The sequence below is a fragment of the Humulus lupulus genome, chromosome 1 (genome assembly GCF_963169125.1).
Source record: "Humulus lupulus chromosome 1, drHumLupu1.1, whole genome shotgun sequence".
Taxonomy (NCBI): domain Eukaryota; kingdom Viridiplantae; phylum Streptophyta; class Magnoliopsida; order Rosales; family Cannabaceae; genus Humulus; species Humulus lupulus.
In genome coordinates, this window is record NC_084793.1 from 208,642,384 (window position 1) to 208,660,159 (window position 17,776).

Sequence of the window (17,776 nt, forward strand, 5' to 3'; positions counted from 1 at the left end):
TTTTCGGTAGAGGGTAGCTATCCTTGGGACATGCTTTGTTTAAGTTTGTGTAGTTTATGCATACTCTCTTTTTTCCATTCTTCTTTGGGACCACGATGGGGTTGGCAAGCCAACTGGGATATAAGAATTCTTCGATTGCCCCTATGCTCAGGAGCCGTTGCACCTCCTCTTGTATGACTTGATTTACTTCGGGAGTGAACCTCCTCTGCTTCTGCCTGACGGGTGGGAAGCTATTTGAAATATTTAGGCTGTGATTCATGATGGAGGGGTCTATTCCGGGTATGTCGTGCGGAGACCAAGCGAAAGTTCCCATTCTAGCTTTGAGAAATTGTATGAGGGTCTGTCTTTCTTCTTCAGAGAGCTTGGTACTTACCAGCACTTTCTTAGATGGGTCATCGTCATCTAGACATATTTGTTCTAAGGTATCTAGTGTAACTAGGGGTTTTTCTTGATCTTCCTCTAGATCGATCCCTTTGAGGCATGTTGGTAGGTCCTGCTGTAATTGCTATTTGTCAGGGGAGTTGTTATGGGAGGCAGTGCCAGAACTATTTATTTCTTTCAAGGTAAGGAAGCAATTTTTGGCCTGCTTCTGGCAGCCCTTGATGTCAACGGTGTAGCGCCCGTTGGGTGATTGACACCGCATCACCTGATGCAAAGTTGAGACTACCCCCTGCATCCTGTGGATCCAATTTCTCCCCATGATGGCGTTGTAGCTTGTGATGGAATCTATAATGAGAAAGTCTACTGGCAGGGTGCGTTTTGCGGCCACCACAGTCAATTGAACGATGCCTTTCGGATATACTCTTTGGCTATTGAATCCCAAAATGGGTGTGGTGGAGGGCCGGATCTGATTCTCCTCTAGCCCCATTTTCTGGAAGGCTTCCCAGAAGAGGATGTCAACCCCACTACCCTCGTCGATTAGAACTCTGCCCAGCTGGCAATGGTCAACTTGTAGGGAAATGACGAGTGGATCATCATGGGGTATGTGTACGCCCTTCAGGTCATCATCGGTGAAGGTGAGTGCAGAGGCTGGAAAACTTCTGTCCTCTGAAGTGACAAGATTGATCGTGTGGTCTAATGATTCGTATCGCTTCACTCGTTCTTCCATCCTCTTATGGATTTTGGTGATATGCTCTTGGTTCTCAGTGAGTTCCACGATCCCGTGGATCATAGGGACTTGCTTAAGAGGCTCCTGAGTGCTATCAGAGGCTGTGTGCACGGGATCTGATGCTTGCGGTGCTGAGGCAGAAGCAGGATTATGCCGCGAGGTGCCGTGTCTGCCTGCCTCCTTGATGTATTGGGTAAGCCTCCCACTCCTCATGAGGGCTTGGATCTGATTGTTCAGGTTATGGAATTCAGCGATCATATGACCGTGATCTTTGTGGAAGAGGCAGTACCTGCTTTTATCCCTCCTGTCAGAAGGAGTGGTAATTTTATAGGGCTCCCGCCAGATAGGTCTTTCTTTATTTTCTTCATAAATGACTTCTTGCGGGACGGTGTATTCGAAGGAAGGGTATCGTGGTGACTGTCGGTCCTGTCTTGGCCTCTTTCCTTCCTTCGCGTGATCTGTTTGGTTCCGCTTCCTCTTGTCATCTCTAGCAGGTGGCGGAGGGTTATTTGTTGGTGGAGCAGAGATGAGCGCAAACTTCTTCTGCGCACGTTCTCGAAATTCTAAGACCCTGAAGACACCCTATGCTCGGGTTTGCACTTCTGCCATGTCGTAGGGTGGTGTCATGGTGAGATTCTCATGTAAAAGAGATCCCATCTGCAAGCTTTTGACGAAGAGATTGGCTGCGGTAATTGGATCAATGTTGTGGATTTGATGCACGAGGTCAATGAAATGCTGCAAATATGCTTTCGAATGTTCATTTTCCCCTTGCTCAATCCGATAGAGGTCAGCCATTGTTCTTGGTGCCTCTCGGTTTGCACTATATTGTTGTAAAAAGGTCCGTCGGAGGTCACTAAAAATGTTGAGGGATCTGGGCTTTAATTGTCGGAACCACAACAAAGCTGGCCCAGAGAAGGTCGTTGAAAAGACCTTGCATTGAATAGCTTCGTTGTTAGCTTCTAATCCCATTTTCTGCTAAAATTGGAATAAATGGTTTAGCGGATCTCCCTTTCCATTAAATGCAGGCAGGGAAAGGATGATGAAGTCCCGGGCTTAGGCTCATTCTGAATCCACTCTGAGAAAGGAGATTTCTCAGTGGTTCTTGACACTAAATCCAAATGCTCGGTGGCGTAAATGGATCACCTGTCTGAGAACTTCTGCAGCATTTCTCTCATCATATCTTCTTTCCAACTGTCTAAGAATCGGATCGAAGGAACACAGTCTTCAGTTGGTGTATCATGCGTGGCTTGACGTATGGTATGTTGACGCCGGATTTCGGCTGTTGGCTGAGCGGATCCGATGGGGTCTGCTTCCATCCGCATATGTGTGTCAGAGAGTGGGGCTCGTTGTTCTTCGGCCCCGGAGGGTGGCAGAAGACCTTGGGATCTTTCACTACCGAGGTTAGTGTTTTGATGAGGGGAACTGACACGGTCGATTGGAACTTCGGGTCTACCAGAGTCGAGATTGTTGTTGGCTTGGGTATTGCGTGTGGTGTCAGCGAATCTGCGCAACTCAGAAATCTCATCTTCGGGCCTAGCCTGAGCTTCGGTCAATGTCTTGATTTCTTCGTCGGACCGCTGCTGGTTCGCTTCCAGCAGGCGACACATCCTGTCGATCTGGTCGCCCACATCCGCTGGAGGGACGCTATGTGCGACCAGACCCGACACTTCGTTACCTTTTGGTGGCATGATTCCTGGGTTTGTAGAGGATCTTGGACGCAAAAAGAGAGTTCTTGATTTCTTGATTCGATGACGTGGCTAAGGCCGAAATGTTTTTTCGATTCCCACAGACGGCGCCAATTGTTGAGGCAACAATTTGTCTTTCTATATCTGAAGGTGCAATCCAACGATTGACGATGCTTTGTCACTATTCCGGTGATGAAGTTTGCCTTTGACTCGTCGGGGTCACCTGCAAGAAAGACACTCCGATGCTTAAGTCAGTCCAAAGTCCGATCCCTTTACTCTTCTATGAATCTTATATTTATAGGACAAAATATGTAAAGCGGTTAGTAGTTCAAGCAAACCCTGGAATGGTGGGTAGAAATAACCGAATTTCCCTCCAAAAATACTGTTTTTGAATGTCTCGTTCAGGGGTCAGAGGCGCGGACCGCCTCTGACCCGTAGCTTCTGCCTTCGGAGCTTATGCATACCAAAATGAACCGTTTTGAATGTTCGATAAATGAGGAAAGGATTTTCGGGCCGAACATTTTGGGCCCAACAGAATATTGTATCAACTTACAAAATTTATACTAATTAATTTGACTATTTTTTTAATCTCGTATGTCCTAAATTAAACTGTAAAAATAAAAATGAAGAGTAATGAAAAAGCTAGTAGACAAAAAGGAAACAAAAAAATTTGTTTGCTAAGAAAAAAAAAGTGAATAAAAAATTAATACCCTCCAAATTAGAAATAAAAATTGGTATATAAAAAAAAACTAAGAAAAAACTTGAATTGAAATACTAATTTATCCTTGCATGTATAATTTTAAAATAACAATAAATGGCGGGTACAAAAGTAAATTTAAAATAAATTAAGTTTATTTTCACCTTTTTTTTTCCAAACAATTATAAAAAGAAACATTTCATTTCCATCTTCTTCTCTTTTTCATGTGCTACACAATTTGTGCTCAAGCGTTGTGGAGATTGAAAAACCTATGTTTTTACCTATCTTTCCAATTTTACAATATTCATATTGATTTTATTTTGATTTATGCTTAAACATTAAAAACTAAACCATAAGAATTAACACACGAAATTACAAGTTTTGTCTACACTAAATACACATTCCAGCCGACTAGTGCTTGGGTTCCCTGAACCAGGGTAATACCTCTCACTATATCAATATGTAACTTTACAATAACCAGTTCAAGATTAAACCTATAAATTATACAATCTTTCTAAACATACGGTGAAACTTTTTACCCTAAATAACCAAATCTCTTGCTAATAAATGCAAGATCAACTTGCTTCAATGTTGAACTCTCTTCAACAATATTTCAGATCTGAAAACCTTCAAATCTATGGCGCCAAGACTCAGCTAAAATCCCTTCAGCTGTCATAGCTTAACTTCAAAGCTTGCACAGAAATCTTGAATCACCATCAATGGAGTTTCTTGCAAGAACCTGCAAAAAATCAACAGAACAAATAAAAGAGTAATACAAAGCATAATATACGACTGTCCGATCTGAGAGATTAGTTGTAACTGATTAACCAGGCCAGTATTGTTGACGCCGTTTTTCGTCAACAGTGAAAGTAGAGCACGAAAACAATAATTAGTTATGGCCAAATGAAATATGATAACACAAACGAGATTTTTTACGTGGTTCAGCAGTTCAATCTGCCTAGTCCACGAGTCTTTGTTATTATATTTAAGATGATCTCTGAAAATTCTTCAGGGATGAGTTTTCAGAGTTTACTCTCAAGATCCCAAAAATTCGGTCATTTACAATGGTGCATGACCTCTCTATTTATAGAGAAGATTTCAGAATACTATCCCACATATTTCGGGAAGTTATTCTGTATATGCAAATAAATTAAATGGCATTAAAAGCCTGCAATCCTATATACAAGGAAACGTCCCCTGAAGATCAGGGGGCGTATAACTGAACAAATAATATCCCTCGATTATAGGGGATTTATAGCAATCAATGTAGACCGCGTCTCTCATTGATGATTCATAAAGATATTCAAAATTACTATCTTATATCGCCAAGGCCCTATTTACCCAGGTCTCTTGTTGGATTTCGAGCTATAGCATCTTCCTGAGACCACATGGCTTCGAGCTTGGGACCCCTAATCCAAGGCTATCCCGAGAACAGACGTATTTCGGGGTCAGCCTTTCGAGCTTGCGAGGATCTCGAGGCTACCATCTTCGAAGTCGCCTCTACTTCGCAGGCCTGATGCCTAGGCTTCGGACGTGTTCCAGATATTACGAGTCTATTCATTATGAATCCAGCTTTCGAGGTCACAATTCTCATGGCTCGAAATCTGGGTGTAACATTTTTCCCCCTCAAAAGTATTTGTTCGAATCTTATGAGAAGGAAACTTTTGAACTACTTTCTTCGGGAACCGCACCGTCACATACTTGAAAATGGACACGTGTCAGTTGGGTATTGCTCATTCAGGGTACTTGAGTACCTTGGAAATCTGCCCACGATCGTTCGTCTGTCACCTTTCTGGTACCATCATATCATTAATCCCTATCCGTTGGATTTTACAAGGGTTTTGTTCAATGGTTCAGATTAATCCCCTTTTACCATCTATATATAAGACCCCAGTCATCGTCTTCCTGTTATTTTGCGCTTATCAGAAGAAAGAAAAGAAGCAAAACAAGAAACTATCCCTGAGAACTTCTTGCTTGTGCATGTTTTCTCAGCCGAAGAAACAGAGGACCGCCAGTTTGTTCGAGACCGTGAGCTCATATCTGCAGCCTCTCCTTCAATCGACGATTTTTCTGCAATCGCCATCATTGTGTAAGTATCCGATTGTCTTTTTATTTTCCATTATGCCAGTTTCTGTCTGCGTAGTTCTTTTATTTCTGTGAATGCACTAGTTTATCTTCTTCGTTTGTCACGCTAGGAGACTTTTGACCGACATGCTTTCACGTCTAAGTCTCCATGCTAGGTTTAAATCACTGGTTCTAAATCCAGTTTTTGGTGTAGAACAAGGTCTCTTTTTTCTGGGTTTCAAAATTTAAAAGACATATCTCGCACACCAAGATATCAGGTATACCCAAGATTACCATTTCTGAATAACCGCCACCCTTTTTCCCTGATATTTCGGGATTTTCAAAAAAAAATTTATCCACTGTCACGCCCTACTTCCTTAGAGCCGTTACTTAGTGAGTTTTAAGACAAAACAGTGTGCAAGGATCTCGCTAACCGAGGTTTTGAAACGAAAGTGTGACTAATTAAAAGTTAAGGCTGTAATTTTAGAAAAATGCATTGTTTCAATAAAACTCCTAATATTAAACATTGGGATCCCAAAATAAGGTTTGAAAACTATTTACATCAAAAAATGAGTTCACAGTTGATAAATCATAAAAATCATAGATTATTACAGCCATTTTCAAATAAACCCCCAACCAAAGCAGTCGGGCAGGCCAAACATGTACGCGTCGCTTCACGCTCTCCGTACTCATGGTTGGTTGACTCAGTCATTGCCCTACCTGCAACACAGAGCACCCGTGAGCCGAAGCCCAGCAAGAAAACTCATGCAGAACATAACATATGCAATGTATACAGTTTATCATAACAGATAATCCTCAAATAAACAAGTCAACCATTAGACTAAGCAAACACGGCCATGCCGCCCCAGAGACCTTACCAAAGCCCTGGGGTATCGGTTCTCACCGCGAGGATAACTCATGTATCCCTTGGGTCCCACCCTGAATATAGCATAACACATGTATCCACCGGGCCCCGCCCTGACTATAGCATCCCATGTGCTAGGTGTTACTTTCGGCCCACGGCCGCCCCGGCCTACGCCGTACTCGGCCCACGGCCGCCCCGGCTTACGCCGTACTCGGCCCTTGCCGTTCATTTCATCATAATCACACATAAAATATAACACAACAACATGCAATCAAATATTTATTCATTTAAGTCTGCACCCTAACATGTGATGCAATATAGGGCCGCGCCCCGCAATCATACTATGGGCCCACGCCCTATCCTACGGGTGTTATAGTTTTCTTACCTGCATTCCGAGCCTCCTGATGCACCAAAGCCGCGAGCACGGTCCTCTAGTACGAGCCTCTCAAAGAACCTAGTCACAACACACAAGAAACATTCCTCATTACTAACCAACCCAAAACCACTTCCCGGGACCAATCCCACACTCCCGGGGCCTCTAAAACCTTACAACAACACCCCGGAGACATCCCCCGAACCCCCGGAGCAAAGGCCTAAAATTGCCTAAAAATGATGCCCTGAAATTTTCCTTGTGCCGCGGCACCCATCAGTCAGAGGCTCCCTTGCCGCGGCACGAAAAACCTGTGTCACGGCACGCCTTCGCAGACCCAGAATTCTGGGTTTTCTCCTGCGTTTTCTCCGAGCTAAAACCTTCCCAAATTAACCCAAACTCACACCCAAGCCCCAAAACCAACTCAAGACTCCAAATAAACCATCCAAAAACCCATAACATTACCAAAGACATCTAAACACCCAATCAAATCCCCAAAATCCACATCCTTGATTTCAATTTCAGAAAAAAATAAAAACTCAAACATCAAACTTAACCCATGCTCAAATCTCTTAACCCATAACATAATCAAGCCTTAAATGTGTATAAAATTCCTTACCCCATTTGGAGAATCCATCCCTAAGCTTCCTTCATCTCCTAGGTCTCCAACTTCTCCTTCTCTTCTTCTTCTTCTTCCTCATGCCCTAGCTTTTCCCTCTCTTTTCTCTTCTCTTCAAACTCTATCAAGACCAAAATGGTTAAGCCCCAAACCGTGTACCCCATAAAACCAGCTGCCATTTATCTAATTCCCAACCAAATGACCATTTTGCCCCTCCTTGCCTATCCTTTCCTACCTAAACCTCATGGGCATTTAAGTCCTTTCATTTCTATTTCATTTCTACCATTTTCTTTCTAAAACTTGTTACTCTCAGCAGTAACTAATGGTTACCCAGGTTACTAAATCTCCAATAACCATGACCCGCTAAATCTCAACTTAACCATAAAATTCCCAAAGTACCCCTGGGCTCCTCCCGAGCCGGGTATAGAAATCCCGTTGTGACCCTGAAGTTAAATTGCTCTCTAGGACCGTCTCGGCACGTGCATCACAAAATAACACCACACTCACGTGGTACAAATCACGGAATACAATTATCACAAATATGCCCTCGGCGGGCTAAAATTACAATTATGCCCTTCAAACACAATCAGGGCCTACATGCATACTAATACACCTATACATGCGTCTCAGATAATTAAATAGTCAAATAACATGCTTTAAATCATAACCATGCATTTAACTCATAGAATCACACATAATTCCCATCGTGCCCTCCGGGCACGCTAATCAAGGCCCTTAAGCCTTATTAGCGAATTTGGGTCGTTACATCCACTCTCCTCCTTTTTCTCGTAGAGTACATGTTCCAACTCTTTAGACAGGTTTTTAGTATCGAGCTTGCTTCGTATCCAAGTATTCTTCGAGCTTGTCCTGCTAAGCTCGCAATTCTCGAACCCTTGCATGCATGGCCCTCACCATTTTTTCTTTCTTGCTAGATGTCACAGAATCTGGAAAGACGGTGGGGGTCGTTGCTGGCAATCCCTTACTCGCCAAAAACCCCGAGCCCAGAGTCGCTGTTTGCTCGGAATCAACGTCTGATTCGCGAGTTCGATCTCGCGCGCGAACAGGAGGAGATTCGAGCTCATTATCGCCGCCAAATTGACGAGGTTATAGAAAAGAAGAGGAGAACCATTCGAGAGGCTCTTTATCCAGAACCTGATTCTGGACCCAGGCCGATCCCCCTCGACCCTAAATAAAAAGTGACCGTTGCGTATAGTCCGGGAGAGCTCCAATTTTCGCTGATGGGTGAGCCTTCTACCTCGCAACCGAGGAGAGAATTCTTCGAGGCCGAGCACTACTGGAGCTCGGTTACCTCACTAGGCCAGATAACTGACATCCTGGCCTTCCACGGTCTTAGGCTGTCAAGCACCCTAAGGTGTCGAGCCCCTACCCCCAGTGAGCGAAGCTATCGTGCCCCAGGAGATGGAAATCCCAAGCTGAGGTACGCGGCCTGGAGCCAAGAGCATATGAAGGCAGGAGCGTTACTGCCTTTGAAGTCATTTTTCAAGGACTTCACGGACTTTGTTGGGCTAGATCCATTCCAGCTCAACACCAATTCTTACAGGGTTCTGTCTGCCCTGAGGTCGCTATACCACGAGCTGAAGTGGGAAGGACCTTCACCACAGGAGATTTTATACCTCTTCTATCTGAAAAGCAACCTCTCCCGAGCTCGGGGAGGAGACGGGTTTTACTATCTTTCGAGCTACCCCAAAGAGAAAAAGGTGTTTGAGGATCTTCCTAATCATCCACCTGACTTTAAGAAAGCCTTCTTCTGGACAGATGGCTTGTCCCCGTCTCGATGCTACTCATTCAGACGGATTCGTAAGTACTCCAACCTTCTTTATCTCTGTACTCGGGATTTTATTTGTAGGTCCATACTTAGTTGAAATGTGTTTTATTTTCCAGCCAATTTTCACCGTCCTACTCCCGACGAAGCAATGAAGGAGCATAGAGAGACTCTGCTCCAACTCCCTTACGGCAGGAGGTCTCTCTCATACCTTTTACATGAGAGTAAGCTCCGAGCTTGCGGGCTTTTGGGAGATGGCCAGTCCACCTCAGACTGGTCCAATAAAAATTACGACCATTGGGAGCATGTGCCTTTGCCCACAGGCATCCTCCCTCCAAGGAGAGAGGTGAGGCCCCCGCCTCCCGTTCGCCGAAGAAGCCCACCATCGGGGAACGAGGCTAACGATGAAGCCTCAAGCTCGGACTCGGATGATCAAGGTAAAGTCATCCTTAGCTCGAAAATGTGGTCCCCCACCTTATTAAAGCACCAACCCGATAGGTTAGTCTTGTGCCCAGATGATAGGGACCACTTCTATATATGGACTTGGGTAGACGACCAAGTTCATAGGTTTGATAGTTGGCTCGGGAAGTATGACACCATGTATAGTCTGAACGAGGTGTGGGACGGAATAGCCGTCCAATATGGGACCAATGACTATAGGGACCTTTCGAGGTTGACGTCCACCTATATGGAAGGTACTCCCCCCGCCTCTTCTGAAGATGGGGGAATTTCATGGTCCCCGAGCTCGAGCTCGAGGGAGAGTTCCAGTTAGGTTTCTTCTATCATCACTTTGTATATCTATGCGATGCTGAATTACTTTACATACTATTCCCTCTTTTTGTTATGATTCACGTTGTGGCGTGATTGTGCAGGCAAGATGGATTCTGACCTTGACAACATCCTCGAGACTGGCGGTGCCAAGAGGAGCAAGCGTCCCAGGGCGGGGTCGCGAAAAGTTGACCGGCCTGCCAAAGCCCCCAAGAGGACCGAGAAAACACCTCCTCCCCTGAATCCGCCTGTTATGAGCTCCATTGCGGCGTCGACATCGCAGGTCGGTGCCCCCACCGTGGCGTTGACTTCGCAGGTCGACGCCTCTATTATGACCGAGCCCCAACTTCCTGTAGTGGTCCAGCCAACACTTGGTCCACCTCCCAGAAAGCCTTCTGCTTCTCGAGCTCACAAGCTGTCAGTTTATACTCACGTCGAGGAGTATGTAATTGACAATGCGGCTGGATCCCATGGGTCTATGCTGGGCTCAGATGTTATGTCCCGAGTCGGCCAGAGCTTCAGCAGTCTCGACGCTCCTCAATGGCAATTTTTGAACAATACCCGAGACTGCACTGCCCTCTATGAGAAGAGTATCGAGCTTGCTGCCGCGGTGAGTTTTCTTCTACTTCTTAGTTATATTTATACAGTCCTGGTGTTAATGAAGATTTTTTCTTTTTGTCAGTCTCTTGCCGTTACTGCCCAGCTCAACTATAGGTTGAACAACGAGATCCATTAGAGCAAGTCTTATGCTCAGGAGGCGAAGGATCTTCAACTCAAAGCGAGTGATGATCTGAAGGTAGCAAATGAAAAGCTTGAGGCAGGAGCCGAGGAGCTTAAGGCCAAGGCATCCGAGCTTGAGAAGCTGAATGCTAGGCTCACGGAGCTCGAGAAAGAGAATGCCAGGCTCGCGGAGCTTGAGAAGGAGAACACTCGGCTCCAAGAGGCTAACAAAAAGCTCGAAGAAGACCAGGCCACAAATTTTGATATAATTGAGGGTGAAAAGGCTCACCTCCTTGCTGAGTATAAAGAGAAGAAGGACCAGGCGGTTGATTTGGCCATGTATAGAACGTGGGCCAATAACGAAGACCTCGATACCAACTTCCTAGGCCCTCATGAGGCGAAGCTTCTAGATAAGTGGAATGCTCGACTTGAGGAGGAAGAGGCTGCTCGGGAGGCCGCCTCCGAGGGTGCTCAGAAGGATAGTCATGCTATTCGTCCTGAGGGGTCCAATGCTGCTGATGCTGAGAAGGCCAAGGAGACTCCTCCTTCTTGAATCTAATCTCGGGGAAATTTTATCTTGGGGCTGCGTCCCCTTATTTTTGTAATTACTTTAATTTATGCCCGTAGGGCTGATACAATTTCTTTTTATATTAATACATATGCTTTACATTTCTTGGTTCGAAATATTTTGCACATTTTATATTAATGAATCGTTTATGTTTGTTTATTCATACAAACATAGTTTGGATTTAGGCTCGAGACTCGGCACATTCATGCATCGTTTGTTCGAATTATCCGCTTCCGATCTCGTAATTTATCAAGGTCGGATATTACTTTACCCATGAACCCGAAAGTACTTGTATGGTATGTAATGCGAACGGTTTAGTTATATCTTATTGGTTAGTTACTTTTTTTGTCCTCGGTTATTTCTCCGAGGTTATGAGTTCGAAACTATTTTCCCTTAAGATATTCCAGCCTCGATCTCGACTTATCTCGAAGTAGGTTTAGGTTCCAACTTATCGTCGATTAGTTTTAGCTGGTTTGCTCCAAACCTATTAAGTTCGTGTTTGGTTTGTAATCCATACACTTATATTTTTAACCTAGCTCGCTTATTTGGTTATATCCAAACGTTTTTATCTTTTGATAATTTGGTTACGTCCAAACTATCTAAGCTCGCGCATCTGGTTACATCCAAATACTTGTGTGTTTTTGATAATTCGGTTACGTCCAAACTATCTAAGTTCACGCATCTGGTTATATCCAAACACTTGTATGTATTTCGTGTATGCTATTTTATTTTTTAAGCTGATGGTATATATACCAATGATGCCCCCTTAATATCCTATGAGTGTGACCATAGGTTATTAAATTAAGAGAGATTGCAAAAATAAAGAGGTATAACATATTGAACGAAATAGATCTTTATTTGATGGAATTCAAAAGTAGACAAATTAATACAGATAGAAAATCATGGTTACAGGCAACACTTTTCCTATACTATTGGTAGTAAGGTCTTAGGTGTTTGCCATTCCATGCTCGCGGTACCAGGCTCCCATCCAATCTCGCTAGCTTGTAAACACCGAGCCGGGTGACTGACTCTGTAATGCCCCAAACTCCAGGGACCGTTACGGTGTGCCTTGTAAACAGTGCTAAACTCGCTAATCGAGTCATTTGGCCAAAATCGTGAACTAAGTATGATTAGCAGTTTAGGGATTAAACATTTTGGTTAAGACGTAACGTTTTACTAAAATGTTTAATATATACATTGGGATCCCGAAAATAAAGTTTCAGAGTTTATTACAGAAAATATTTACAAAAGGCCGTTCTAAGCGGCAAAACAGGGTTCAACCCTAGTTCCACTTTAAACCTCGGCCGTGGAGGACGAGCAGCTGCATATGTACACATCATCACCTAAGCTCTTCAACTCAAGGATGGTCCAGCTTCCTCTTGCCTTTACCTGCACCACGTAGCACCCGTGAGCCAAAGCCCAGCAAGAAAACACAATAAAGCATGGCATAATATCAACAACGATCATAATAACCATTCAGGACTATCAGTCCAAGCAAATAGGTGACAATAGCCAAAAGTCACAATAATGAGCATCGCTCCTTCTAGCCATGTGACGATAGGGTCACCAGGGCTTAACCGTCAAGTGATTCTTTCTTAAGTTTGATTAGGACAGGTACAAGGTGATTAGTCACCAACATAACCTTCCTCACGACTCTAGAGTCGAAACTATGGACAACGTCCCTTAGCCATGTGACAAACGGTCACCGGGGTCATATACCTTGGCTATAGTCATCTGGTCGTAGACCAGGCAAGCGCTTATAATTTCTTCGACCTTAAGGTCGGTCCCGCATTAATGCCATGGAGCTATTCAATACGTGATCATCGACTTTAGGGTCGGTCTGGCATTAGTGCCTTAGAGCCACTCAATGCACAATTCTCGACTTTAGAGTCGGTCCAGCATTAATGCCATAGAGCCATTCAATGCATGATTCATCGGCCTTAGGGTCGGTCTAGCATTAATGCCATAGAGCCATTCAATGCGTGATTCTCGACTTTAGAGTCGGTCCCTGACTAGTCAGTCTCATACACAAGTAAGTCATGCCGCCAGTCATATATCACATGTTCCATATCCATAAACAAGGTATTTAGCATGCTTACTAAACAGGTATTAGTACAACTAGGACCATGCACAAACACAGAGGCTCAAGCTCTGAACGATATCATACCCAGTATATAAAGCATGTCCCAATCACATGTTTCTCATGCATCATATGCAATAAATCCAGCAATCTAACATGCATCAAGAATAGCCATGCATGTCATACATAATAATCAACCGACATGCATCAATAATAACCACGCATGTCATACATAATAATCAACCGACATGCATCAATAATAACCACGCATGTCTCATACATAATAATCAACCGACATGCATCAATAATAACCACGCATGTCTCATATACACAGGGTGCAGTTTTCTTACCTCAAAGTCGAGCTAGAATAATTTAAAGAACGACCCTTGAGAACGATCAATCTTTAGTCCTTTAGCGGTCACCTAGTCATAACCAAATATAAGGTATCATCAATAAAAATGATCACTGAGGGTTCCCAAACCAAATCCCAGCCCCTGAGACATCAAATACTACTCAACCGGGTACTAGGTCCAACCCCGAGGCCTATGGTTTGAATCCCCAAGCTAAAAACCACATTTTAGCAAAATTGGCCTTAAGGGCCACGGCCCTCCCCTGCTGCACCGCGGCGCACCTCCAAACAGAAAGGCTCCCCTCTGCCAGATGCCAAGGGCCGCGGCGCACCCCTGCTGCGCCGCGGCGCCCAGCCCAGACCAGCTAAGTCGGCCACACGCACCAGAATCTTAACCCTGTGTTTTCCCTCTCAAACCAGTCCCTCAAACCATCTCTAAACCTCCTCCAAACACATAATTAAACCCCTAGACAACACCCATAACCTCCCCTCATCAAAACCCAATCTTATCATCCATCAAAACCCCTTTGAATCCAAACTTTTAGTAAGAAATCAAAGCTGAAAAACCAAAGAAGAAAACAGAGTATCACCTGAGTTCAAAGGATAAAACTCACCTCAAACACAGCTTTGAATCCCCTCTGATGATTGTTACAGGTTCCCTAGCTGCCACCTTTAATCCCCTAGCTCAACACTTCCATTTGAGCTCTCAAAATCCAAAAAAAAGTGAGGGAGGAAGCTTGTACGGGATGGAAGGGAGAAAGAGAGGATAGGCTCTGTTTTACTCTGTATTTCCACAGCTTTCTAAAACTTAAAAGCTGATATAAATCTTTAAGGTCAAAAGACCATATTGCCCCTAGGCCAAATAAACCCCTTTAAAATCTTCCAAGGGTAAAATCGTCCTTTCCCGCCTATCTCGTTAATTATAATTAACGCTCTCTAATTCCCGCTATTCTCAATATCCCCAAACACCAATAAATCATATCCCATTACTCTTTAATTCCCGGTAATACTCTAATCATTAAATTCACCCCGAGACTCACCCCGAGTCCCGAACTTAAATTCGTTATGACTAGACCGAGCACTTACATCTCATGATCGTCTCATGTCGAATAGCTCGAACCAATCCACCTTATAATGTGGCTATACTAATTAATCACAACCATGCACCCAAAATATACAATTACGCCCACAGTGGCCAAATTACCAAATTACCCTCATAATTAACATATGAGCCCATATGCATGCATTCACCATCATATAATAGTATAATTCACGTAAACATGCATATAGTCATTAAATACCATAATAAATCAATTATGGCCCTCCTGGCCTCCTAATCAAGGTTCTAAACCTTATTAGGAAATTTGGGGCATTACAACTATCCCCTCCTTACAGAAATTCCGTCCTCGAAATTTACTCAACAACTCGGAACCAGAGTTCCACTCACTGGATATAAATTTCCTTAAGTCATTTCCTGACTTCAGTATTTCGATAGCCCTACCTTAACCCAAGGTACATTCTGCTCAATAGAACCTCGTTACTTATGTCACAATCTGAATTGGCTATTCCTTGCCGGAATACTTAACCTAACCTTCAGATCCTCATAACTCAACTCATGAGTTCCTTCGGCCCATGCCCACTGCATGGAAGCACATAACTCACTGTATACAACTGCCAGTACCAAAAAGAAGAGGCTGACCCAAAATCAACCTAGCCAACCTATCCAGAACCCAACCACAGAGACAAACTAGGGCTTAACTTGTTTTAATTCCTTACCCCCTTTTTCCATGGTGATACCTTAGAGAATATACATTCTCCTACCTGGAATTCCACATTCCTACCTTCCAGTTCGATAATACTTTCCTATTTACTCTGAGAAGTGAGCAACCAAAATTCAAGCTCCAGTAATCTCACAAATCCCCTGAACCACCTCAGGACCCAGATATATACATATTTCCTCACTCATCTTATAAGATGTTTCTCCAATAATAATTGGATAACCCTCTCTCTCTGATTTACCACCAGTCTGAGAGTGATAATCTATACTGAGTTCCATTTATATATTCATCGCCTTCTAACCCTTCCAAAACTTGGAAGTCACAATAAAGTCTTCATCTGATAAGATAGACCTTGAGTTCACGAAGGCTCTCTATCCTTCTCACAAGGAGACTCAAATATGGATCAGCCGTACTATTCACCTACCTTTGCTGACAAAGTAACTCACTTGGACTACCAGTCCACAATGACTTAATACCCACTTCATACCGATCCATCAACCTGGAAATCCCACCGCGAAACTCATCGCGATGCTCACTCATTCCCATTATGAAATACCCAAAGGCTGTAATGGCCTTGCTGTTTCCTGATATACTGCCTCAATCTGTTAACAGGTTAAGAGCTTTACACATGCCTTAACATATGTCTCTTCATCTCAGGATATAAAATTTCCATATCATGTTACCATTTCACGATGCCTGAATGAAACAAATAAAAGAATAGCATGAGATTCATCCAGAATCTCTCAGTTAATCTCAATGTCCATCAGATCCCAAGTCCGATCTCTATATCACCATAAATTCATGTCCGCCACTATACAACCTTTAGCTAATCCAGCTAAAGCTTTCCATTCAATCTTGCCCGTCTGTGGCTCTCTTAACCATCTTTCCTTTTATTTTTCTTGCGATAATAATCTTAAACAATAAACTGGCCACTTGGCCTACCCAGTCCTGGTCAGATTCTTTAATCAACATGTTGCATAGGCAATCACTTCCCTCTATCACTAGGATGTCATAACAACCACTAACTGATCCTGGTCTATAAATACCCAGCACTTTCTTCCCAAGGCACCTGAAACATCTTTGCTAATCATGGACACTCCTGTCCCCAAGGAACTCTTCACTCTTGGCAACTTTCCGCAGAGAAAACTCCACTATACCATCGTCCAAGACGATCATAAATCCCATTCAAATTAACCTTTGAATGCATTACTCATCTGACTCACAAACACTTAGCATCTAACCAATTCTCAAGATATACTCAGCACAATCCTTTACAAGATTTTCTCACTCTGATCTCTAACTGGTCTTAACCAGATCCATGATCCACCTTAAAAGATTCCATCTTACTCAGCAACTAACTCTTTAATTCTTATAACCCCACTGAGTCACTTGAAACAGTGTTTATATCTAACTCCATCTCCGGTACTAAACCAATCACCATTCTAATCTTCTTTTAATAAAAAGAAGGCCTGGCAGACCGCCTGGAAACATATTTAAAAACCCACAGACTAATCCAGTCTGTCCTGAGCTCACCGTTACAATCTAAGTGGTATCTACCACACTGGCTAAGAGTTCCATGCACCTCCCTGCTCAAACTCCAGCCTTCACATCCAGTATCATAAACATATCAAATCCGTGCACAGTGCCAAATGTCACAAGACTTTCCGCTCTCAAGCTCAAGAATTACTATACCTTCCTTGCCATTTAAAATTTTCCCACAATTACTTAACCGATCCACTCCCTGGATTAACCATAGTCAGTCATAACTAACTCATGAAGCCAACGATAAGTCCTTGCCATAACTCAACTTATCTCTTAAGTTGCCAATACCGCCTTACTTTTCCCATCACAATATAACCATGTGATCTACATACACCATCAATATACCCTTCTCTATATACATACCAACAAAAGAATAACGTGGCGCCAAAGCCAAACAACATAATTTAAAACTCAGGACTAGAAAACTGACCTGTCATCCCCGTGGAACTAGTCTCGATCTCAGACTTTGACTGTCCTGAAATAAACACTTGAGTTGGAATCGAGCTGTCGATCCTCTTTTGCTTAAGCTCTCTTAGACTCGAACAATCCTTCTTAAGATGCCCAACCATCCCACAAAAGAAACATGCCTTTGCTCGGCATTCTCCCAGATGATGCCTCTTGCACCGAGCACACTTTGGACGAGTTTTCCAGCTTTCCTTGTTACTTGTCCCAATAAGTGGAGGTACCACTATCTGAGCTCCATGCTCTTCAACACTCTGCTGCCCAACTACTATACTCTCAACAACAAGAGCCTTCTCTACCACCTGAGCATAGGTAGAG

At 43.5% G+C, this 17,776-nt stretch overlaps 1 protein-coding gene across 1 annotated transcript; it reads right to left on the bottom strand.

The window, feature by feature from the left end:
- Positions 1 to 505: 505 nt before the first annotated feature.
- Positions 506 to 2,077, bottom strand: LOC133828307 (uncharacterized). The gene is made up of 2 exons (XM_062258854.1): positions 1,709 to 2,077; positions 506 to 1,651 (listed from the first exon to the last, which is right to left on the bottom strand). The coding sequence occupies exons 1-2, from the start codon at positions 2,075 to 2,077 to the stop codon at positions 506 to 508; spliced, it is 1,515 nt and encodes a 504-aa protein (XP_062114838.1).
- Between the last annotated feature and the right edge of the window lie 15,699 nt (positions 2,078 to 17,776).

Coding starts and splice junctions, on each gene's coding strand:
- LOC133828307 (XM_062258854.1), bottom strand. CDS start 2,077: ATGGGATTAGAAGCTAACAACGAAGCTATTCAATGCAAGGTCTTTTCA. Junction 1,652..1,708: donor CACCCTACGACATGGCAGAA/GTGCAAACCCGA, acceptor GAACGTGCGCAG/AAGAAGTTTGCGCTCATCTC.